The sequence below is a fragment of the Rattus norvegicus genome, chromosome 13 (assembly GCF_036323735.1).
Source record: "Rattus norvegicus strain BN/NHsdMcwi chromosome 13, GRCr8, whole genome shotgun sequence".
NCBI classification, from domain to species: Eukaryota; Metazoa; Chordata; class Mammalia; order Rodentia; family Muridae; genus Rattus; species Rattus norvegicus.
Genome location: NC_086031.1, coordinates 89,709,647 through 89,735,473, shown reverse-complemented (window position 1 = coordinate 89,735,473; position 25,827 = coordinate 89,709,647). Strand labels below are relative to the sequence as shown.

General features: G+C 40.7%; 1 protein-coding gene across 9 annotated transcripts in view; it reads left to right on the top strand.

Annotated features, from left to right (window-relative positions):
• Nucleotides 1-25,827, top strand: part of Rgs7 (regulator of G-protein signaling 7) — a 429,591-nt gene that overhangs the window by 205,609 nt on the left and 198,155 nt on the right. For all 9 annotated transcript variants that reach the window (NM_019343.2, XM_063272561.1, XM_039091031.2 and 6 more), the window contains exon 3: nucleotides 24,199-24,295. In NM_019343.2, coding sequence (NP_062216.1) covers nucleotides 24,199-24,295 — 97 coding nt within the window. The remainder of the gene's footprint in view (nucleotides 1-24,198; nucleotides 24,296-25,827) is intronic.

Here is a 25,827-nt window from a genome sequence, read left to right as displayed (position 1 = left end):
ACTCCCCCAGTGCTAGTAACTGAGACACAGGGCCAAATCCATGTATGCATTACTTGTTCCCTTTTGTAAAATATAGCCCGGGTATAGGCAAGGTGATTACAGTTTATATGTGGCCAGTTTCCTACAATTGTAAATCAATTGATTTTTTTCTTTCAAATTTGTGACTTTTCCCCCCTCTAAGTGATGGCAAGATTTAAGAATCAGAGCCAAACTTAATAGCTGGAATTTCTGGTGATCATAGGGTCCCGCATTGCCTTTGGACATGGGTACATTAGAATATGGTTCTGCACACCACGGGACCACACAGTGACAATGAATGCCACATAGTCGTGGTAAAAGGTGACAGGTTAAAAAAAAAGTGGGACCTGCAAGATGGTTCGGACCACAAAGTCTCCTGATGCCGAGGATGATTGTGTTGTCTCTGGAGCACAAGTGCAGAAGGAGAGAGTTGACTCCTGGACGCTGTTCTCTGATTCTCCAGGTCTACTGCGACACACTCACTTCTCCAGGCATTGCATGTTTGAGTACGGGTTTATGTGTGTGCACGTAGGTGTGAGCACACACACACTCTCTCTCTTTAAAAGAGTGCTTTCGTTAGACCTAAAGTCACTCTACCTCGTGCCGAAAGCACTGAAGTGCAAAGCTAAAAGCCCTGGACTGTTTAACACATTGAGCACTGTTTGTTTTATTTCTAATGCTTCAAGTCCAAAGTGGTACACTTGATCATGCCAGGCCATTCAAGTAAATCTCATGGGGCAGTCATTATCTACCACAGAGACTGAGAACGAGAAACCCATTGCTCTTTTGTAGAATTAATGTTCTTGAGAAACCTTTTGAAAAAAAAAGGGTCCAACTTTTAAAGAATTCTGTAGAGTTAAACACCCTCCCCATGGTGCTAACTACCATTAAATACTAACTCTTCTTCTGTTAATACACACGTGAGTGACTATCAAAGTAATTATTGAGTTACTTAATTGATACTTAACTTGCCACTTTAAGCCTATAGGAAAGGGGAATTTGGAGAGTTTCTGCCTCTTAAAATATATATATATATATATATATATATATATATCATAGACTATATTTTTCTGATATTATAAATGAATTAGAGACTTTTAAATACGTCTTTCTATAGTTTCCCTCACATTTATTCTAGTATGCATTTCAAAGTTTATTTTTGTTAATTATTTTTAGTTGAACTTAATCATCTTTATGGATTTATCAAGTATGTTAAATTGCTTGCAGAGAAAAAGATTTGGAATTATGGTATATATATATATTTGTGATTTATATTTTTTAATATTTAAGTACTATTTTAATTTTCATTGCTGTGATTGTTGACTGGCATAGTAATTTATTTCTAGATAAGATGTTTTCTGGAGACTGACAGAAGTTTTGTGACTGGTAAAGGTTTGCATTTTTGTATCGAGACATGTAAACTTCAAATTTTAAAACAATATATCTACCTCTTAAAATACTTAAATACTGAAATTATTCCTGTTTTGAAACTTGTGTTCATTCTCAATACCTTGAGTATAATATTACCTTCTCAGAAAAAAGCCCATCTAATCATTTGAGGTAGAATTCAATGCGTCTTCTCCTGGGATCCCTCTGTGGTTATTACTTTGGTTCTGAATGCGCGTCTCTTCCTACACTATAAAATAGTAAACTTCTCCATTACGTATACCACATTCCCCGTGTGAATACTGCACCTTCTTACCTGTTGTGCTAAGTGGAGAAGAGGAAAGCAGGGGAAGGTGGGGCAAAGAAGGGGGAAAGTAGCCAGGAGGGTAGAAGAGGAAGGCTAGAGGGAAGGGAAGAAGAGAGAAGGGAAGGATGCATGGGAAGTGGGCAGCACAATAAAATATATTGAATTTGATCATATGCTGGCACTCTGCAAAGGCTTGTTTCTATAGTTAGGAAGTGCTGTCACCCAGACCTTAAAAAAATTGACTTTGGGGTGCTAAATAAAGAATTCACAGTTTGGAAAGAATAATAATAGCTAGCACTGATGTAGTGATTCTCTCTACCTGGCCCTTTCCCAAGCTCTCTAGTGGGTATAGAGGGGGCTGGGAGTAGGAGGGTGTAAACTCTTCTAATCCTTATAGCAACTCTGCTAGGTGGATGCTATTAATTATCACTTCTCTTGTAGATTCTGAGGTTATGGGACTAACATGCCGAATATCTTTCCCAAGGTCAGTGGTTAGAGTAGCAGACCTGCTCTGTTGACTTCAGGAGGCAAAACTTATGTTCAGGCTGTTAGAGTGCTCATGTTTATAACCTGTGGATGCGTACACACAAGGATGCCTCATGTTAGTTTTTTAAGATTAAAAGCTTTGAAGTTTGAAAATGTTTTATGCGACAACATGGTGTATATACATTATAGTTAGGAGGTAGCAATAAACTATAGTTAATTAGGATTACCACAGAAACTGTATTCAAGGGTCACAGAGTTGGGAAGGTTGAGAGCCACTGCTCTTAGAGGAACTGGAAGAATCTTCAGTGTGGTAGAGTTCTTTCGTTATCCCCTCCAGTATTGAATGCGTCCTGCAAAACCTCATTTAGTGTGCAGAGTGTGTAGATTTTCTTATGGGGATCAGTGGCCACAGAGAGTTTGAGTAGAGCTGAGAGAAGTAAAGAATTAGTAGAATTTCTGAGTGGCTTAAGATTTTCTACCTGGAGTGTCAAAGCAAACCTCGCAGACTGGGACATGTGCTCTTAGCTGACATGTGGTTGTAGTTCATAGGGTAAAGGTGTGGAACTGTAGCAAGGGGTTTAGGACTTCCAGAGACATTCTCTGCTTATTGTCCTGGGAAGGGACACATGCTGTAGTCTTTGAAGGACTCTTTCTTCATCTGTTGTTTTGAGACAGGATTTCACTATGTAGTCTAGGCTGGTTTCCAGTTGATAGTATAGATCAGGCTGGCCTTGACCTTCTCCTGCCTCAGTTTAACCAATGCTGGGATTGCAGGCGTGCCTTACATGTCCTGCTATCTACTTCTCTCCATAACCAGCTTCTCACTCTCTGTACAGAAACGTTCCATTCGTCAATGGACATCCAGCTTCATTTTGCCCTGATACAGGGGAGACTCATTTCATCAGTAACTGTTGGGAACAGAACTGGACCTGATCCAATTTTCCTTTACTGCTTCTGCCTCATGCTAGGCTTTGTTCAGGGATGATCTCCCAAGTGTCTTCATTGGAGGATGTTCATCCCTTGCTTCTTCCCTCACTCCCTAAGTGCTGGGATTCCAGGTGTGAGCTACCACACCTAGGTTAAGGCTTTATAGGTAGAAAGAAAACATTGCTTCTGAGAAGCATGGCTGGGGCAGCCATTTTACTCTGGTTGGTTGTATCAAGAATGCGTAGTAAGGGGAAAGAAGCTTTACTGTTCACTTGCCAACCACACCTGAGGTTCATGAGTAAAGGGCTTGGTTAAGCCTAGAGTGAGTGGCTAAAGCTAAGGAGAAGTACTGTGGTAAGAGAGGCCATCATACAGGTTATCATATAGCCTTTCCTGAGATCCTGTTTTCTTACCCTACAATGTTGATCAACATGTAGGAGAGATGCTGAGTGCCTGAGGTCTGCGACTGAACCAACTCAGGGGCAGTCTCCTTTGTGCTACTCTCCAGGCATTTGGATGTTAAAGAGCAGAAGGGATGCTGAATAGGTGATACAAAGACTAACAAACACATATTTATTTAAAAATTTCACTGTTTACTCTTTTTTCAACTTACCAACTATAGGAAGAAACAACAAGTGTTGAAATTCCTTGGGTATGACCCCACCAAACAACTTCCCAAAGGTGGAAACACCATCTGCACAGCAAAAGATTTACCTAAGGGAGTGTTGAACCCAAGAAAGCCATGCTGCAACAGAAAATCATAATTACCAAAGAATAAACTTTTTTAATCATAATCATAATTGCCAAAGAATAAACTTTTGCAGTGTGGGTGAACTAGTATATACTCTTTCTTCTCCAAACATCCAAGTTTCAAATTGGTTCCAAAAAGGAATTTGAAGAGCATGCTCTCTTGTAAGGATCCATCCAGCCTGGAATACTGCACTGAAAAGCCAAGTCTTGCCTTGTTACATTTTGTATATGGATACATCCATTATAAGAGATTTCCCCCAAAGAAGTAGTGTTCTACTTCATAATAAAGAAGAGTGACATATTTGTCTTCAAAAGAAGTGGATCCATCCACAGGTGATCTCCAGTCTCTACAGATGCCAGAAAGGGAAGGGCCAAGCCCCCCCCAAACTCCTCACAGGAAGGACCCACAGGGCTGAAGGGAGCTGCCCTGTACTCACATCTCTCACGAGAGACTGATCTCTAGCTGATTGAGTCACTCTCCTAGATGCAGTCCATGGGTTATAATTCTCTCAGACCAAGAATCATAACATCGGGGCTGCTCTGGACATGATCAGTATTCAAAGCACCCTCTACCATTGTGACAGTGCTGCCGCCAAGTCCAACAACCCACCCGCTTTGTCTTCCAGCTGCATCACGTAGAGCAGCAGGGCTTCTAAGGTCCAGTGTCTTGGCACTCTTCTAGAATCTTCAGGTGTGGATGTGTGATGCTTTCTAAGGCAGTAGGAAAGTGTGTGAGGGGAAAATTCAAAGTGTGCACATGCTGACACCTGAGAACAGAGCCAGGTAGCTATGGCTTTGCTTCCTCTACTTTCCCTCGGCCTGGTCTTTGCCAGGGAACTATGGAGGCACACTGCACTCCACTCGCTCTTGCTGCCAGCATTGCACCAGCAGCCCATCATTCCTGCCTGATAACCTTCTGTGTTTTCTTTATTAAAAGAGATTAGTACAACTGACAGTTATTTCAACAAATAAAGCCATTATGTTTAGAGGGGTCCATAGTGAGTGAAAGGTGGCAGGTAACTGGGGCCTACGACTCCTGGGGGATGGAGAACTTATGTCAAGCCAACTGAAGGATCTTACTATACACTGTCTCCCTTTTTAATGGCCACAGTTTAGCTTTTGTGTCTAATGTTACTGCTTAAAATACAAAAACTCCATGTAGCTTCCTTTGACTTGATTTTTAAGTAACCTGTAATTAAATGGCATATACATTAAAAAAAACAAACAGACTGATAGAGCAAGGAACAGTGTACCAATGTGTTATCTTCAAGGCACACCTCTAGTGGCCTATCAGTTAAAACCTTACATCCCCACCATCACTACCCTCTACCCCCTAATAGTAGCACTGTTGGGAATCAAGGATTGAATGTATGAGCATGTGAGGGACATTTTCTATTTGCAACACATCATTCTCATTTTTCATGGATTGGCATTACCCAAAGACACACAATAATGACAAACTCATGGTTTCAGATGTATTATAAGTGAAACATTTTCCATGAACGGATTGAGCCTGTTACCTTAAGAAATGCACCCTAAAGTTGCCGATAACATTCAGATTTTTAAGAGAAAGTGAGAATTTCCTTTATGAAACCTTGTCAGTGTTGTGCTGATCCTGGAAATGTCCCAAGAGTGAAAGATGTTCCTCAGGACATCAGTGGTGTTATTGACAGATGTCACTTTTGATACTGTATAGTAAAGTATGTCCACATTTGCAATATCTGAATAATTTGGCACAGCAAGTTTTTCCAAATGGCCAGTGAGCACGTGGTCCAAATTGTCAGGAAGTATATTCTATTCCTGGACAAAAGGGTCCTCTCAACCTGATTGGTTTTAAGAGTATGAAAATTCACCTTCACTTGTGGAGGCTTCAGATTCTACAGCTTAACTCACCATCATGAAATTGCATCTTGTGCTATTTTGGTGTGTTGGCAAAGAGTGGCAAAAAGGAGTATCCATGATAATCCTGGTAGACCAGGAATATATCTTCTTCTAAAATGGGTTTGGATCTGAGACTCTAAAATAATACATCATGACCAACTGCATGCAGAGCAGATATGAAAATTCAGCATCTTCTCTCAAGCACTGAAAAGATTTGTAAAATTGTCCTCTTTGTGATCTACTTTTGATAAGCACTTCTACTGGACTTTATATTAGCCAATTCTAGTTTCAAAAATGATTCATATCAATACAGGTAACCCATCCATTTAAATGAACTCTTTGAAGTCATTTGTAATTTAAAAACCTCTTTCTGGGATGCTGAAACTCAACCTATTGAAACCCACTTGGTTAATAAGCTTTCTTCCCCTCCAAGGCAAGGTCTTACCTATCCTAGGCTGGCTTCTTCTAGTCCTAGCCATTGAATGTTAGGGTTTCAGATACATTCAGTTTTAGATAGGTTGACCTATAATTCTGTGTAGATGTCAGGAATGTCGTTCTTAAATGGTATGACGAGGTTGGTTGCCAGAAGCAGGACAGAAAGTCACTGATGTTTGTTTAATGGTTTGTCTCCCCACCTCCACTTTGGGGAATTATCTAATAATCTCCCCCAAGCTACACAACTGCTCTACTATTGAGCCCTTGTCCCTTGAGACAAGATCCTTTTATGTATTTCAGACTGACCTTGAACTGGAAGTCTTCATGCCTCCCCACTGCTGGGTTTACGGATATGCCACCACACCTGCCTACCTGTTGGGGCGAATGTTAAAAATGAATACTACTTGCATGCATTTATATGTTTATTGCCCCCCCCCGCCATGGAATGTACCCAATAGAATAATCTTTAGAAAGTGCCAGCTGTATTGTACCTCAGTAGGTCGTGAAAGTGACTAAGAAGTTAGCAGCTAGTACTTCTAATTAATGCACTCCGATGGTATAGCAAGTATCATGCTTAACCTCTGATGGTATGGGATATCTTATTTGTAAAATTCTTATTTCAGTTAAATGGATTTGCTCAGGAAGATAAGTGGTTGTACTGGACCAGGATGAAAATTATTTATACTCCTTATTGTAGGTTTCCTTGAGTAGTTCAAAGCCTTGTAGGAAAGAACAGAGCTGTCGCTGACTCTGCCCTGGAGTCTGACTTCTGGTATCTCCATTTACAGCAGAATGGCTCTTGTTCTCACAGCCTTTCTTTGACTTCTTACACAAGGGCTGCTTCATGTTTGCTGGCTTCTCCACACTGAATACAGGTTAATCCAAAGTGGATTACCTTGCAGCTCTTCTCTTCCCTCTGTTACCCACTGTCCCATGTCTATCTGTCCATGTAACACGGTGGTTTTCCTCCTTCTCCAACACACCTCTCATTAGACACAATCTGTTCTGTGTTAATGAATTGTTTTGATTATGCCCCTTCCTCTGTGAATCTAATTTGTAGTCTATGATCTGAAATACCCCTTTTCTAGGAATTCATGCTTCTCTCCTTTCCTGTTATCACTAAGGATTACCCCAGGCTACACAGTAGATTTGGGGGAAAGACCATCTCTTTTAGTGAGATGTTCATAATCATTAGATAGTTATTTCAACAACTTCCCTATCGACTAAATGATCCAGGTCTTATCTAGTGTGAGAAAGTCTGTGGAACCAAACCCAGCTCTGTAAATTGAAATATAAATGAAACACACTATATGAGAATTGCAAAGAACTAATAAAAATGATACAACAGTCTAATTCTATGTACCAATTCCCAGTGACTATGTAATTCCCAGGTAGGGCATGAGGAGAAACAGAACTTGAGGTGAGTATTTCAATCTTGGTTGAAATTCAAAGGACTCTTCTTCCTGGGCATAGCCAAAAGGCACATTTTCATCATGGTGTAAGTCTTTATACAAGAGAGGATGGTTTTCAACAACACTGAGATTTCGTCTTAAGGATTAAATGGCATTATTTTTCTCCAGCATATATCTTTTGAAATATCATCCTTTGTAGCCAAGTTCTGCACGTATACTTTTTCAGCTTCATTCCGGCAGTCCTTCTTATGAGCTGCCTAGCCTCAAACCCACAGTGTCAATGTTCAGAACCCTAGTTCTCCCACATCCAAGGTGTTAATGATGCATCATCTGTAGGATGGTCTTGTTGGCTACAAATGTGGAAAGGAGAAGACAAGTTTTCCTTACTTCACACATGAAGTATTGTTTATCATTTTGCCTCTTTTTTCCAAAGTTTGGAGAAAACAAACAAACACCAAACTGGAAAGCCCTTCAACAGTCAAGCATCCTGCCAAAATTTCCATTTTTGCCCAGCATCGGAGGAGAGGCCAGGAGGCCCAGTAGTCATTCATGAGAAAGTTGGTATTTATTTTTGTAAATAATATTTTTGTTGAAGGATCTCTAAAAGATAAAATCTCAGAAGAGTGTAAAAGATAAACCAGAATACTACATTGATAATTTGCATGGCCATATTATGAGTATAAGCAGGTCCAATTTATTATAACAATTCTCATGCCTATTTACTATTTCCTGTCATAGATGTTTGGAAAGTTACTCATATAATACAAAATTTGGTGTCATATGAATTTCTGACCTTAAACCTTATAGATTTTCTAGAAAGAACTTATTTATTGTGTCTTATTGTAGCTCATGTTAACATCCATGGGTAAAGCTTGGTGTAGTGGTATACATCTATAATCTCAACATTTGGGGACTGAGGCAGAAGGAAGGCAAGTTCACAGTTAGCCTGTGTAACACAAGACCATGTCTTTAAGAAGCATAAAGAAGCAACAGCAACAAAGAGTTCCCAGTCACCACAATGAAGGAGACCCAGCAGTACACTCTGTCCAAGTCCCCTCATCTCTCTGTAGTCCATTCTTACCCCTACCCACCTGCCTTGTCCTTCAGCTTCCTGCTGTGGGCCATGTCCCCTAACAAAACTGAATGTCACCAGATGTTCAATGTCCTCCACTCTTCCTCCTCCTTGGATGATGTAAGCAAGGTTGATCCCTGCCTCCCAAGGGCTCTGTCCATAGAGGCATTCAATAAGTAACCAGCAGAGAAATCTTGATGAATATTTGAACTAACAGACCTCAGATGATTACCACAAAAGAAGCCAGTGGAGGCACTCAGGACAAAATACATGTGCTACATCTCTGCCTGAACATCCAGAAGAGAGAGAGCAAGTCAGCTGCAATCTGGGAGACCAGTTTTTAAAGAGGCCAGACTGAAGGAAGACCATGAGATGAAGGTTCCTGGGTTAAGTGCTTCTGCCTCACTGGTGCTTACATGGGAATTTTCTAGAGCATAGTTTCCCTCCTATCCCTTGTCACTAGTATAAACCTTACCGCTTATATAATGTCACTTCATCATAGAACAATATGAATAGAGTCCCTACTCCCCAAATACTATAATGAAAAAAACCTGTATCCTGAAAGGGAAACTGATTCAAAACAAATGCCTAAGGTTTCCAAGAAAGACAGGAGTAGCCAGATCCAAGCCATTCCCTCATTGTGTTGCCTTTTAACACTGACTCACTGCGGACAGTCATTTCCTTCCCATTGGTACTTGGATTTGCAGGACCCAGAAGGGTAAGCATGTGCATATTTGAAAGAGTGGATTCATTGCAGTAAGAGGAGAAATGTTACCCCCATAAGCTGTGCACCTGAATCTGGGCTCTTTGGTAAATTGCACAGTGAGGTAGATTGGATTTAATATGATCATTTAGAAATTTTAAGGTATGAAAATTTAAAGCAACAAACATCTCTACATATCCAGAGCAAATGATTTTCATACACATGAATAATGTATTTCTGGTCAGTTGTTCACCTAGTTGCAAAGTCACTGATTAGACCCTGGTATGTTACTTACACACAAATTTCACAACTGGAAGATGCCATTGCTTTTATAAAATATATCACTGTCAGACAAAGATTGACTTCAAATCCTTCTCAGGAATACAGTGATATATTACGTATACTGTACAGGGAGATTTAACTGAATTTGTAAATGTGTGAAAGTAATGAAAGCCTACCCATGTGAGAAAAATAATCTATATTTGGCATTTGCTATAGTGTGTGAGTCACTCACTATTGATATGTTTGGCAGAAGCTCAAATGCAGGAAGGAAAGTTGGAGACATTAAAGAAGAGGGAGGGAAGGAAGAAGGGAGAGGTGAAAGGATAGAGGGACAAATGGATGAATGGGCAGAAAGATGGAGGGACAGAGGAAGGGACTAAGAGAGAGATTGAATAATTAGAAGCTTCAAGTGTGTTCTCCCTTTATGATTTGTGAGTGTTGGCATAGGGAAGCATCTCTTACAGTTCATTAGTTGAAAACAGGAGTAGGACTAAGGGAAGCCAGAAATTACTGCTCAGATCTTGACCCTCTGGTCTCCTTTTCTGTAGATCTTGTAGTGTGTCTTCTGGGTTGTGGTGCTGTGACTGTATGTGTTGTGAGTCAATGTCTTGTCTTTTCCTTGATTCTGTGTATTTAGTCTTTTATCATAATTCTTAGAAGTTTCATAGCATCGGGATGGTAAAACAATATTTATTTAGTTTTAGAGTTCAGTTTCTTGTGACTCCCTGACTCACTGAAGATATGAAGCAGGCTCCAGGCACTCTTGATCTCTGTGGCACTCATGGTGGTACAATTTGAGGACATAAGGGGGCTGGTTATTGGATCAAAAGTGGTGCATCTGTTAAGTTTGGACCAACTTCATGGTGGGTTTAATATAAATTAGTTTAGAACCATCCCTAATTTGTCTCTTGAGAGTGGAGCCAAGCGCATAGTTGCAGGTGAATATTGAGCAGAGAGCTCTCTTTCACAAATGGATCAGCAAGAAGAAAGGTTTTTCCAAAACCCCTTCTATCTTTCTAGCTATTAAAAAAAGTGACTCAGGAAAGTCGACTGAAATTTTCTCTGCTTTCAAGGCTACTGCCCAGTGGGCTGGAACAATCAATATTGTTGTGTAGATGCTTCTAACAAAGTAAGATCCACTTTAACTCCGTAGTACCTTGAATTGGCAGGACCACAGGAGGATCAAGGCTGTAGTGTTCAAGAGGCTGGAATGATCAATACTGCTATCCAGATGCTTCTGAAAATATAAGATCCACTTTATCTCCATAGCAACTTGAATTGGCAGGACCAGTGAGAGGACCATTAAAGTGGGAAAGCCCCTTTGCTTGCCTAGGCTTTACTTGCTGATCTCTAAAGAATTCTAGGAATTGGAAATTTCAAAATCACTATATAAAATAAGTAAAGCAGAAGTGTTGCCCAGAGGAAAAAAAACGGACTCCACATCAACAGAAACCCATTTCAAACCTTGGCAAAGCATCCCACCTAAGATCGATTATCAAATTGCCGCACACAGGCAGCCATGTCGCCATGGCAGAGACCACGTCCTTTTCACTGTGTGAGAAACCGGATGGTACAGTCCTCCACACACCTCAGCTACAAACAGGTAGTGCCTCCTGCTGCTGCTCAGTGTAGGACACAAAAATGAAGGAGGCTAAATAAACATCATTGTGTACATAGCCAAAAAGAAATGATGGAATTGTAAGGCAGGGGAAGGAAGGTGTGAGGTGTTTGAGGTTACTTTGCAGTAACCATTTATTTATTTAGTAGAGTGCATATACTGTTTAAAAATTATTTTATTGAGATTATAACATAATTACATCATTTCATTTGTCCCTTTCCTCCCTCTAAGCCCTCCCATATTCCACTTTAACGATAGCATAGTAACCATTAACTGAGGTTATCAAAGGCTCCATGGACTGTAGCTGTGCTATGTACTTTATGGAGTTGGAAACTCCCTTATATTGCTGACACCAGTGTTGACACAAACGTGAGCTGGGCACACAAATGCATTGTGCTGTCTCCACATGGCCTTGTGGGGAATCTGGTATAATAATGGCTAAGCCATTAGCTGAAGACAGGAGACCATCACCATACATACAGTCAGTCATTAACCAACATGTCATGGCTCATGATAAGATTTGGCGGTATGTACACCAGGAATGGGCCTTCTTCATGGGCATATTCATATTTTGTCTTCTCTAAGTGTCACTGCTGTGTCTTCAGGTTATAATGCCTTCCTCCTGTTTTTCTTTTTCAAGTGAAGTTCAACTGGGTGCGTGCCGCTTATCTGTAATCCAAGGGCTCAGGGGGCAGAGAGCAGATCAGATGATCACTGCAGTCTAAGCCACACAGAAAGATCTCTTTCAACATAATCAATCATGGTCTGGGGCTATTGCATCAAGGAAGGGGTCTTATCTAGCATGGCCAAATGTCCAAAACCCTGCATCTTATCTCTGGCACCACGATAACAATAACAACATTAATAGTGATTACAATAAAAGAATGAGAATTAGACCAGAGTATTAATTATTGCACTAAGTTGACTGGGTCCAGGCTGGGCACTGCTTATATATATGGTAGCAGAGATGGTACAGTCACACATATATCAAATATTATCTCAGGCGTGTCTCTCAGGCAGATTTTATAATCAAAGCATCATAAAAGCCAGCTATTGAGTAAAAATTTATCTGTCTTTCTCATAGTTTTGGGCTTAAGTGTCTGTTCTTTGTTCTTTTCAAGTTTTCCCTGTGCAGACAGGTTGGTGTTAGCCCTTTATTCTATCTCTCAAGTGCTCCGATTGGAAATGTGTCCCCCATGCCCAGTATTCATTCTCTCTGCTTCTTGCTATCATAAGGGAAGAAGCCTTTAACTCCACACTCTTCTGTGATGTGCTGCCCCAGGGTGTGGCACTGAGCAAGCATTGACTGAAATTTTTGAAAACTACAAAGCACACATCCCTCCTTGAAGTTGATTTCTCAGTTATGTGTTCAGGGATGAGAAATGTACTACATGACCACTGTGTCTTTGTCTCACATTGATGACACTGACTGCATATGACAACCTAGAGAAATGCCTTTCCTAAGAGCTCAAAAATATGTCTCAGGTAATACTGATCCTTGTTTTTTTTAGAAGGATATGAGAAAGCCCTTAAGTTTATAGTACAATACTTTTTTTAAAATGCAATGTTTCTTGAAAGCTTCCATAGCCATGGAACAATGCCAAATCACCTTCTGAAAGGACTTCTTAGCTCATGAGAAAGGGACTTGGGGGCAAAGTCTCTGGACAACTGATCTCTCTTTCACATACACAATACTGATCTCTCCCTCCACCTGCCCCTAGAGATTGGATTGTAAGTCATATAAGTCTCCAAAAATTAGTTTTCTTCCTTCCTTCCTTCCTTCCTTCCTTCCTTCCTTCCTTCCTTCCTTCCTCCCTTCCTTCCTTTCTTTGTGTGTGTGTGTGTGTGTGTGTGTGTGTGTGTGTGTTTCTGCAATATCAGGTACAACTCAAGCTAAAAAAAAAGGTAGAGTTAGGCCATAAATCATCAATGACACACTTTGGTTTAACCACTGACTACAAATTTGTCCTTCTCTTTTCATTCTGGGGATAGCAGAGGCCATTTACAACATGGGATATGCTATTCCCCTGCCCTAGGTTTCAGTGTGGGACTGAACCAGAAGTGAGCAAGCACCTCGTTGTCTCAGAGAAGTGAAGAGCTTGGGGAGGAGAATACTTATCCCACAGGCATCGGGGAGTAGCTTTTCACTCTCCAGTAGCCAGAGATGACCCCGATTTTCATCGGTATTTGACCAGGTTCACAGTCAAAGATAATTTACATCCAGAGCGGATTGCTCATGGAGCAGGGGATCATAAATGTCCGAAGCAATATTTGCTAACACTTATGAATAGCAAATTCATGAATGGCTGCAAGGAGAAACTGGGATTTAAAGAACTGAATCATAAAACCAATCCCTCTATCCCAAAGTGCACACACCAGTCTTCTCTGTGGGAGTGGGCGCTGTGAGTGTTCCCACCTTTCCTGAGAATGTTCTAAATGGCATGCTAAGCCAGGAACCCTCGACGTCTTTTATCAGTCATTTCTACCGAAATCTTAGGACATGCTCTACACTTCCTTTCAGCAGAGTCAATGGCTGTTTTCAAACTATTTATTAATGGTATTATCTTCATGGAATGACTGGTCTATTTTTGCTAAATGCTGTTGGCTGGATGAATTTGAAATTGATCCCAGATACTAAAATAAGAAGAGAAAGAAGAATGGTCCTCAGAAGTGAGCCACTGGCATCTATGACAAATTCCACAGGACAGGCCTGAGAGTTTCAGGAGTCCTCCCCCACCCCAGAGAGAGTTGACTTGATAAAACTATTGATTTTGTTTCCTAGGGCTAGAAGAGATGTAAGCAATGGAAAGGAAGATTACAAATGATTAGTCCCACTACCCTGGCCAGTCCAAGTTGTATTAAAGGAAAAGGGGGGGGCTTTCTTTTGGAGTAGTTTAAACCAAAAAGCTAGCCCAAATTTTAATTCTAAACTTCAGTCCTGTGTCTTCTGTCTGTCTGTGCTCTCTGTCCCTAGCACAGGGTTTTGCTCTATATTTATTGAACATCACAGAAAACATGGTGTTGGGAAGAAATGGGGGACCTGTTATTTTAATCATTTTTGTAATAGGCTACAAATGAAGAAATTACATTACTGACTCAGAATTGAGTTCAGAACTCACACAGATATTATCAACATGTATGTCTACACATTTCTTCCAACATTTATGGTGGACCCTTGCTTTCAAACTATTGGCTGTTTTCAGTAAATGATTTCTTCAACATACACGTGCACACACACATTCTGTATCAAGAACATGAAATTATATATAATTTGAGATAATTAGCTTAGGTTATAAAACTGATTGGAGGAGAAATTCAAGGCATAATAAGATTGGCTACACTGTCTTCTTCAAGGCAGGTTGAACTTAAACAAGCTAAGCACACAGTAGGGAAACAGACTGAGTACACAACAGGGAAACAGACAGAGTACATCATTTTAAATGGCCTCAAGCATATTATTAATCTGGTTGTTACAAGATCTGTCAACTGTTCAGTTTCTAAAGGCAAGGGATACATTCAAGAAATGCTTTTCTCAAATGTGGAACTTTAAGAGCTTTAAAACAGCTCATCATCAGTAGTCATCAGTTAGGTTATGAAAGGTCCAGGGAACTGTCCACAATGTTTACCAATGATATTTAACTTCAAAATATGTGACAACAGATGTGTGAAAACCAGGACTAAGTTTATTATTTTAATCCTATTAAAATGAGAATTCTTTAATAATGAAATAGGAAATGTCCCTAATTATACAGGTGATGATTTGTATATTTATGATAAAATCAAGCAAAAGTCTGAAATTTGTGGTGTATACATATAGTCCCAGCACTTGAGGGGCAGAGACAAGGGGATTGTATTTTCAAAGCCAAACTGTAAGACATGGGCCTCTGAAATAAACAAATGGCCAGGCAAAATACCAAACCCACCCCAGGAATTGCACAAACCAAACCAAACTAAACCAAAAAACAAAACAAAACAAAACAAAACAAAAACACCCAGAAACAAGCCCATAAATGCAAGAAAGCAAATCAGACATGCAAACAGGATAGAGGCTTATAAAGTAAAAACTAGATGCCTTCCATAATTGCATTCTTTGCTTCCTGGAGCAAAGGAGACAAAGACCATACAGGCATTGACCATAAAGGAGGTGCCACATATGTATGGGGGGGTTCATAGGAAGAGAGGACAGCATTTGCTGTGAGAGAAAGAATGGGCAAGACTTAGTAAGACGTTAACATTTGACGGGAACCAGGGAGTATAATTGGTTTTCTACAGGCACAGATGGCGACAAGAGGGACCCTGCAGAGAGCACGGGTGTGAGATAAGGCCTGAGCCATTGGTAAGTGTGTGTAGCATGAGGTGTATACAGGTTGGTGTAGGAAAGGGAACGAGCTATGACAATTTTGTATTACACGAAGGAGAAATCTGAACAGCCATGCACATTCACAGTTCATGAGAATGGTCTCTGAAAGGGTGTGTGTGTGTGTGTGTGTGTGTGTGTGTGTGTATTTTCATGTTTATGTTTGTGCAAATATAGGTGTACATGTTTATATATGCATGTGGATGCTAGAGTTCAATTTTAGCTGTCATTCTTCAGTAGCTGCCCACCTTCCTTTTCTGAGACACCGGAACTTGTTGATATGGTAGGCTTGTGGGCCAGTCAGCTGCAAGGATCTTCCTGTTTCTTTCTCCCAAGTACTGCGATTGAAAGTCTGCCTACCCAGAACTCAGCTTCTTATATTTGCACAACAAAGACACAATTTACTGCCTAGCAACTGCAATGAAAGTTTATTTATTTTTTCTCAAAGTCTATGTCGCTTCTTTCAGACACACCAGAAGAGGGCATCAGATCTCATTACAAATGGTTGTGAGCCACCATATGGTTGCTGGGATTTGAACTCAGGACCTTTGGAAGAGCAGTCAGTGCTCTTAACCACTGAGCCATCTCTCCAGACCATAGTTTATTTATTTTTTAATTAATTTCTCTCCATGTGTCAGTATGTTCATAGTGCCCATGAATGCAGGTGCTCTTGGAGGACAGAAGGTGCTAGACTCTCGGGAGCTGGAGTTTCAGGTGGTTGTGAGAACTGGGAACTGAATTCTGGTCCTCTGCAGGGGCACAAACCTTACACCACGGAGCTGTCTCTCCAGCCCCTGTGTGAAAGTTTTAAAGAAAGGACGGACTATCAGCCCTTTTCCCGGTTGAAATCCTGGATTTGTCAACAGATCAGCATGGGTACAAACCGGTCAAGGAACCCATTTAAGAGAGGAGCTTTGAGCAAGCTATTCAAGAGCGGCTGGTGGTATGAAACACCAATGTTAAAACAAACTTGAAGACATTCAGAAGTTTAAAAAGTGCTGTGATTCTAAAATCAGGCAGCCCCTCATTCTATAAATCAGGGCTAGTTAAGAGTGGGAGGGGAGGCTGCTGTTAGAGGCAGAAAAGGGCAGAAGAAGGTTGAAAGAAGAAATCGCCTAAAACCGGTCCCGTCATTTCAAACTCAATCTTCTTATAAAGGTGAAAACTGTAGGGCCTTCATAGCTAAGCTACCCCCTAATTGGCCTGTCTAGAAATTGGTCTATTCTCTTCATCTCTCTCTCTTGATGCCCTGCAAAGTCACATGACCACAGTGCTGGCTTAGTACTGTGTAACCATTTTGCCTCAGTCTCTTATAAGGAGCAGGTGCTGGAAACAGCAGGACCTCCTCTCCACTTTCACAGTAGAAAAGCAGGCAGGCGTGGCCTTAGGTTACCAAGGGCACCTTTCTGAGAGTCTTAAAATCCACCAGTTTGTCCAGGAGACTTACTCATTTCCACCTCGAAGACAGAGGGCACGCAGACCCCGAGCACTTCCGTGTTCTCCGTCTTCGTCACCATCCTTTCTTGAACCTCCAACCCTCTGGCTTACTTGGCTTAGCTTTGTTTACCAAGAATTTTTCCTGGTATCTTCCCAATGACTCTCCTACTTGAACTCACAATTGAAGGTTAAAAAAAAAATGCCACCTCATAGGACCAAGGCAATTCTGAAAACTATGGCACGTGTGCCGTGGACAAAGATTTCCTGACTTACCTTGCTCTTCCTCTAGTTTTAGAACTAGAAGCTTCTTGAGTGGTTTTACCTTTTGGCCAAAGCACTTCTGTGTTTCAATTCTTGTTATTGTTTTATTTTTGACTTTCATTATCAAGCATCTCCCCTCAGTCTTCTGTCTCCCAGATTTCCTTTCTTGTCGACTTTCTGTTCTATGACTCTATCCCGCTGTCTTGTTTTCCCACTGAACAAGACAATAATGGACGCCACTCCACTCCCTCTAGCTTTCTCTCCCATTCCACCATCCTCCAGGGTTATAGATCAGAATTTTTTCCTCAAATTCAAGTATGGGAATGACTAGGAAAAGCAAAACACACAATAAAAGCTATTTATTTTTTTTAAATAAATTTAGGCTTTAAAATTAGCTACTGTTTTTGAAAAACAAAATTGTCCAGTGAATGATCCAGCTTAGATTTAAGTAAGTAGCTCCTATTGGCTTAAACTCACAGTTGTTACTAATGAGGAAGCATCAGCCTCATACATGAAATGAGCTGCGGTGTGGGGGAAAATCATCAATTAGAGTCTTAATTGAGTTACCGCAGCAAAAAAAAAAAAAACAAAAAAAACAAAAAAAAAACAAAACAAAACAGTTTGTGTTGCAAATTTTTTTCCATTGTCTTTTTTTTTTTTATTAACTTGAGTGTTTCTTATTTACATTTCGAGTGTTATTCCCTTTCCCGGTTTCCAGGCAAACATCCCCCTAATCCCTCCCCCTCCCCTTCTCTATGGGTGTTCCCCTCCCCACCCTCCCCCCATTACTGCCCTCCCCCCAACAATCACGTTCACTGGGGGTTCAGTCTTAGCAGGACCAAGGGCTTCCCCTTCCACTGGTGATCTTACTAGGATATTCATTGCTACCTATGAGGTCAGAGTCCAGGGTCAGTCCATGTATAGTCTTTAGGTAGTGGCTTAGTCCCTGGAAGCTCTGGTTGATTGGCATTGTTGATTCATAAGGGGTATCGAGCTCCTTCAAGCTCTTCGAGTTCTTTCTCTGATTCCTTCAACAGGGGTCCCGTTCTCAGTTCAGTGGTTTGCTGCTGGCAATCGCCCCTGTATTTGCTGTATTCTGGCTGTGTCTCTCAGGAGCGATATACATCCGGCTCCTGTCGGCCTGCACTTCTTTGCTGCATTCATCTTGTCTAATTGGATGGCTGTATATGTATGCGCCACATGTGGGGCAGGCTCTGAATGGTGTTCCTTCTGTGTCTGTTTTAATCTTTGCCTCTCTATTCCCTGCCAAGGGTATTCTTGTTCCCCTTTTAAAGAAGGAGTGAAGCATTCACATTTTGATCATCTGTCTTGAGTTTCATTTGTTCTAGGCATCTAGGGTAATTCAAGCATTTCGGCTAATAGCCACTTATCAGTGAGAGCATACCATGTATGTCTTTCTGTGTTTGGGTTAGCTCACTCAGGATGATATTTTCCAGTTCCAACCATTTGCCTACTAATTTCATAAAGTCGTTGTTTTTGATAGCTGAGTAATATTCCATTGTGTAGATGTACCACATTTTCTGTATCCATTCCTCTGTTGAAGGGCATCTGTGTTCTTTCCAGCTTCTGGCTATTATAAATAAGGCTGCAATGAACATAGTGGAGCACGTGTCTTTTTTATATGTTGGGGCATCTTTTGGGTATATGCCCAAGAGAGGTATAGCTGGATCCTCAGGCAGTTCAATGTCCAATTTTCTGAGGATCCTCCAGACTGATTTCCAGAATGGTTGTACCAGTTTGCAATCCCACCAACAATGGAGGAGTGTTCCTCTTTCTCCACATCCTCCCCAGCATCTGTTGTGTTGCAAATTTTAATCGCATTATTACTTAACTCCCATTAGAAGCTGGCTCTACTCTCTCTGCTCAGCGCTGCTCACCTCAGAAGCGCACATCATTTTTTTCCCATAGAAAAACTGTCTGAAAGAAAAAGAATTACATGGGCGGATTAAAATTTCAGCATACCTGCCTCCGCCTAATTGCCTAAGGAATCTAAGAAGCCCTTTAGCAATCATTTCTTCCCTTTTCACAGCTAGCACTTAAAATGACTTTGCGCATGAGAAAGACCCATTCAAGGTGCTCAGCGAAGCTCTCATTAAGTCTCCAAATGTCTGCGCTTAATGGTGGGTTACAATACAAGGTTGGAAAACTTCCTTCGGAATTTTGATCAATCCATTTTTCTCTCAGAACCAGGGCAGTACAATGTGTTTCAGCTCCACTTTGGTGCTTTGCTGGCAGTCTGGGAGAGTGACTGGGGCTAATGAAGTCAATGCTAATGATATTGTAGAAACCTTTCTGGTAAATGTAACTACATGGCTAATTGAATTGAGTTCCCATGGTCGTTGAGAACACTGGAACGCTAGGAAGGTTTCCCATCAGTATGTGGGAACATGTCTGGGTCCTTTCTTCAATCATTTGAGGCTTTTTAGAGATGGGTCTTCACAGTGTGCTTTTCCGTTGATAGCCCCCAAGTGTGTGGGCTGAGACCATTTAACTTGATTGGTGTGTTAAAGACATCTGAAAGCACGGGTCTATTGTTTAAGCTCTTCCAGAAGAAAAGGTCATCGTTATGAATTCCTGCAAAAAGAGCCTGTGTTGACATTCAACAGAACCTTTGGCTGTGAACTGGAGTCACACCCTTAGGCAGACAATCTCAGATTCAGCCACCAACTTAAGGTGACACAGGGGAGAAACTTTTCTAATATATGAATCGAGAGATCCTTGTGTTATATAAAACTGAAGGAGAAGGGAAGTTTTAGATTACAGACAGGGCGCAGAATATCATTATCCTGCAAGGTCTGGCAGGGGCATGTTTTATACTACATATTAGGTAAAAAGAAAAGGTCATTTCACATACCCCATAACAATGTTTTGAATTAATTAAACTTTCCTCTTGGACCTTTCAGAAAATTTAAAGATATGTCTTTAACAACAATTTGTCTTTTTTGTTTGTTTTTGTTTTTTTTAATCGAACCTCTATCATTGATTAGACATTTACTATATTAGTATTACGAAGATGAATGAAGTAAGATTTATTTTCTCAATAAGTTTCCATGTAAGGGAAAAGCTATGTTTTCTCAGAGTTCAAGTGTGAATTATTTGGTAACATAAACTTTAGAGTGTTTTCAATGCACTGAGCCATATGTGTCTGTGTTGGCAAAGGTACATTGCAAAAAGACCATTGCTCAACTTTCCTCAAACAAGTGTTAGCTTCTGTAGAAGGAAGGGTTGGCTTTGCCAATAGTGCTCTATTGGACTCCTCGTATTCATTCTAAATAAGTTTATGATGGAAATTCATGAAAAAAAAACCTGAGGGCAACACTTTCATCTCATCAGAAATAGATATGGCCTCATTTCTTCTACATAAACATTTTCATAGTTTACATGGTTCTTGAGTAGATATACAAAGTTTTTTTCCTAATCAAATCCTGTATGTTTGAGGAACTAATACAAGCAACATCTACAGGAATCTTTCTTTGCTATCATTTCTCCAAACTGGAATAGAGTAACTACACACAGCACTCCTATAGGTAGGTACTATCAGTAATCTGAAGATGATATAAAATATGCAGAATGATGGCCAAAGATGATGTCATTTAACAGAGGAACATGAAAGTATGTGGTTTGAATGTGTCTGGCAAGTACTAGAATTCATCTCTTGAAGATAGCAGCAACACTGTGTGTGTGTGTGTGTGTGTGTGTGTGTGTCTGTGTGTGTGTGTCTGTGTGTCTGTGTGTCTGTGTGTGTATGGTGTTTATGGATACATATGCAAACACATACACATACCACATGCACACAACATACATGTGTGTCTTAAATCTTCTCACGGAACTCTTAAAGTGTGTGGTTGATTTTTCCCTTTGGTCTTAAATTAAATAGTCCCAGAGACTTTTAATCCTTGTTAGAATTAATGTTACAATCTTTTATTTTTCTTCCTATCCACTTTCCTCTATTGACTGGTTTGCCTAGGTTTAGTGTTCTTTTTCATAACCTGCTGTTTCTAATGTTCCTAAGGCAGATAATTAACCTCATGTTAAAGACTGACAGAAGATCAACACATCCCAAGACAGAAGTTGGAGGATAGGTTCTAAAACATGGCTTTTGTAACTTAGGTACCAAGTTGGTGTCTTTTCCTTAGTGTTTGATTTTTGGCTTCTGTTGCCTTTGATTTCTTTGTTCATTTATGCCCATGTAGTCCATAGTGATGTTTATGGAGAAATCATAAAGAAACAAACATTGGATCAGCTAAATACCTTGCCATATGTATATTCTCAGTCCAGAGAAAAAAATCTGTTTTCACATTACAGTTAAAATTTTTCCATTATAAAATTATGGTTAGATTTGTGCATTCAGGAGATGGAAGGGTACATTCAGGAGGCAGCGACAGAAGGCTCTCAAACTGGTCCACAAAGCAAGACCCCACATCAGGAAAAAAAAATAAGAAAGAAATGGTGGTTCAGGAAAAATCAAAAATTGTGAGATGTAACAACAGGTCACTTTAAATTTTCATCCTCCTCACTTTGCTCCAGAGTGCCCCTCAGCACGGAGGTGACTTCATAGAAAAAGTGCCTACTCAGTGCTATGTACTGGCATTCATCAGTGTCACACTCCTGGGTAACCACAGGGGATTCAGAGGGGACTCTTCGGCTGTCTAATCGGCCTGGTTTAAGCCTTTAAGCAGATAATACAGGGGCTTAAAGGCTGACACGAGGCAGGCGAAGCAGCTTATTCTTCATTTCTGAACATTCTGTCAGGTGAATCAAGGGCAAACAGCAAGTAAAGAGTCAGATAGAATATCTATTTCATGTTTCTATACTTAGATATCTTCATTACTCAAGTGGAGTACTTGAATACTGTTAGGGGTTCTGGAGGACTGATAATCAAGATTTCTTCCACTTCTACTTGAGTTGATCGCATCAGTTAAAAAAAAAGGGACAGGCAAAGGTGAGAGGATAACCTTAATGCCACTTATTTGTGCACCTGTGTGTCTACCCTGAAGTCCACTTCTCTGAGCACACTTGATAACTCATTTGAGGCTGCCTCCCTAGAGCTGGCCTGGGTGTAGACTTCTAGCCAGGAGAGGAGGATTGACCCTGGGGACTTGCTTCTCATTCTGTAGTCATACCTGTCTGGCTGATGTACTCTTGGACCTGACTCCCCTGGAGTTAGTGCTGGGATATGAGGAGGCAGCAGGACATGGAGAATGATGTTTGCATATGTCAAGAAACCTGAACATGCAGAAGAGACATTCCTAAGTCTCAGGTATATAAAATATTCCAAGTCCAATGTTTATTGCCTAGTCTGTTAGCCAGGCATTATGTAGGCATTGTATCACTTAATTTTCAAATATTTTACTGCACCCCAGTCCTGACATCAGGTCTCCATACAGCATTGGAAAGATTCTAGGCATTGTTCTCACTATTTTATGAAAGAGTAGAGTGAATCTTAGTGAAATGATTTAACTTGTTTAAAGTACAGTAATTATAATAGTTAAGAGCCAAATCCAGGCTTGTCTTACATGAAAACCCGTTCTTCCCACCCGGGTATTTCACATATTAAGAAATCTAATGACATTCATCAAAGCAAATTAGATTTCTTAGTTGAAAATCACTCTGAAACTGCGTGGTGGGAATTAGGTGACTCATTGACATAAAGTATAAAGTGTGATTTTTTTTTTACAAAAGCTTTTTACTTTGAAATAATCTTAGACTTACAGAAAAGATGGGACTATAACACAGAGATTTCCTCTTGGGCCATTCCTTGGCTTCCCTTACTGTTAGCGTCTTACATAAGCATGGCTTAATTACTGAGATGGGAAATTGATCCTGGTACAGAGGTAACAGAACGGCAAGCTTTACTCAATTTCACCTTTGGCGTTACTGCTGGCTGGGACAGGTTTTTAGGGCAGAAATGCTCTTATATAGGTTTTCATATCTCATGCCTGATGGCCAGTGTGATCTAGAGCTGGCGACCACTGGCTGACTACAGAGTGGACAAAGGAACAAATGGTCTTTAAGTGCCACACTATAGCTTGGTGATTCTTGTGCGAGTTTATGGCACAGAGCTGTAAAGCACAGAAGGGAGTTGGAGGCTTTGATTTGAATGGTTCCTGTAGAACTAAATTTCACCTTAGACTTGGTGATGAGGAGACTTAAAATTAGGAAAATATTTTAACAATACCAGGGAGGGTGTTCTAGATGAAAGAAAGAGATCACAACACAATCGGCCAAGTGGGCAGTCTCTGGTGGAAGGTTCATCTCTCTCTCTCTCTTTCTCTCTCTCTCTCTCTCTCTCTCTCTCTCTCTCTGTTGCGCGCGCGCGCGCGCGCGCGCGCGTGTGTGTGTGTGTTTCTTCTCACACTGGCAAGAAAAGAAACCAGCAGTTTCCATTCTGTTCTATTTTTCATCCCAGGTTGAATGCAAGTGTTAATTAAATCTGTAGAAGTTCCCCCTCTAAAGGGAGCTCCACACGGGGCATTTCAGGCTTCACTCTTTTGAACTGAGTTCAGTTGTGATACTGTGAATTGGCCAACAGTGCTTTCTGATCCAAACACTGTTTATTACAACTTTTAAAGCAGAAGAGTATGTAACTTGGTCAAGGGCAACAGTCAAAGCACAAAATTCTTGTCAATAGTTCAATGCATCTCAACCAGCCTGTCTCACCACTTGCTACTCTTTCCCATCTCCTGCTAGCCACACTAAAAAAAATTAATGTACCAAATCCTAGAGAGACAATAATATAGAATTCTTCTTCATTACTCAAAGCCAGTGTTCAAAATTATACAAAATAGCAATTTTCTCAGAAAGTACAACCAACTTTCCATTTTTTCCTTTATTTTATCATTTAGATGGAAGATGTCATAGCACGTATGCAAGATGAAAAAAATGGAATTCCCATCCGTACCGTCAAAAGCTTCCTTTCCAAGATCCCCAGTGTTTTCTCTGGTAAGTGACCATCCAACACAGCTATGTTTTCTTCTACATGTGTCATGCTTTCTTCCACATGTGTCACATAACTGGTTTTTAAACCTCTAGAGTATTGTTAAACAGCAATGTATAAGGTCCCATGGCACATTCGTCATGGTGATAAGTAAATGAGTGGAAGGCATGGCATCTACTGGGACTTCTAGGCCAGCATGAAGTTACTTGGAAAGACAGAATGTACATATATGAAATAAGAGAAAAGAACAATGTGAAAATAATTAATGATGTGTAAAACTATGCTATACAGACTACATGTGGAGACTGAGTTAGAGATGATGCAGGAGAGGTCAGGGAAGGAGACTGCTCAGAATTGGCCACTTCTGGAAGGGTCCTATCACCTGGAGGACAAAGCCACATCAGCTATACCTGAGAGCTGGGCAGTGACACAGAGGGCAAGCAGGGGACCATGTAGGAATGGTTTTGGCTATAGTGGGAATCTCTAAAAGCTAATAGGATTCAAATTCTGACATATAGGTGCGACAAAGAGCTTTAACTTTTTTGCATAGAATGTTATGATAAGGGATTTGGGAAGATAGCTGTGTCTGTAAAGGGCCTATCACACATGACTTAGGAATCAATTTTTGGCTCCAAGTAACCAATATCAAAAGCTGGGGATGATGGGGTGTCCCTGGAACACTAGCCTTGGTGGGTAAGGGATGAAATAGAGAGGAAAATTCCTGAACCTCATTGACCAGCTAGTCTGGGCTAATAATGAGCTTCAAGTTCAGTCATGGACTCTGTTAAAGATGGAGAAGAGTGAAGAAAGGCACCTGATGGTAACATGGGAACTATGCAAGTGCACTTTCAAGCATCTATATGTACATACAGACATGCACGCGCATACTAAAAAAGAAATGCATGCAATGATGCATGGCCATGGCTCTTTTAGGAAACATCTGTAGACTAAGTCTCTAACACCTAGGGACTGAAGGACAAGGAAATGTAAAAGAATTTTGTAACTGGGCATGTAGGATTAAAGAGGACACACATCATTTTTGTTTTTATCTTTGTATCCATGAAGGAGAAGTAGAGATCCCATCTCAGAAATAGGAGACTATGAGTATCAACCAGCTAACACCAGCTGACTCCATGAGCCTATGGCAGACCCCATTGTGGGGCCCATATAGTAATGGGCATGACTCTGCCCAGTTAGGGAAGAAGTAGTTGAGGTTACATCCATCAACGCCTGAGACATAGCCATGATGAACAGAGATAATCCAAGACACAGAGATTTGGGCACAAGTGACAGGGTGCATGGCAGGACCCTGTGAAAAAACTGGTCATGATTTCTTCTGAAGGAAGGTCAAGGGAAGGCTATGATCAGGAAGTCTGAACACTGGACAAGAGCGAGATTGAACACTGGAGGGGCTCTTAAGCCGGCCCTAGTACTGGGGTGTTATAGCTGCTAGTTTCAGAGAGAAAAGAGGGACCTCAGTCTTGTGAGAGCTTCCGTAGAGTGCCATGTCCCTGGTAACATAAGGTATCCCCCCCTT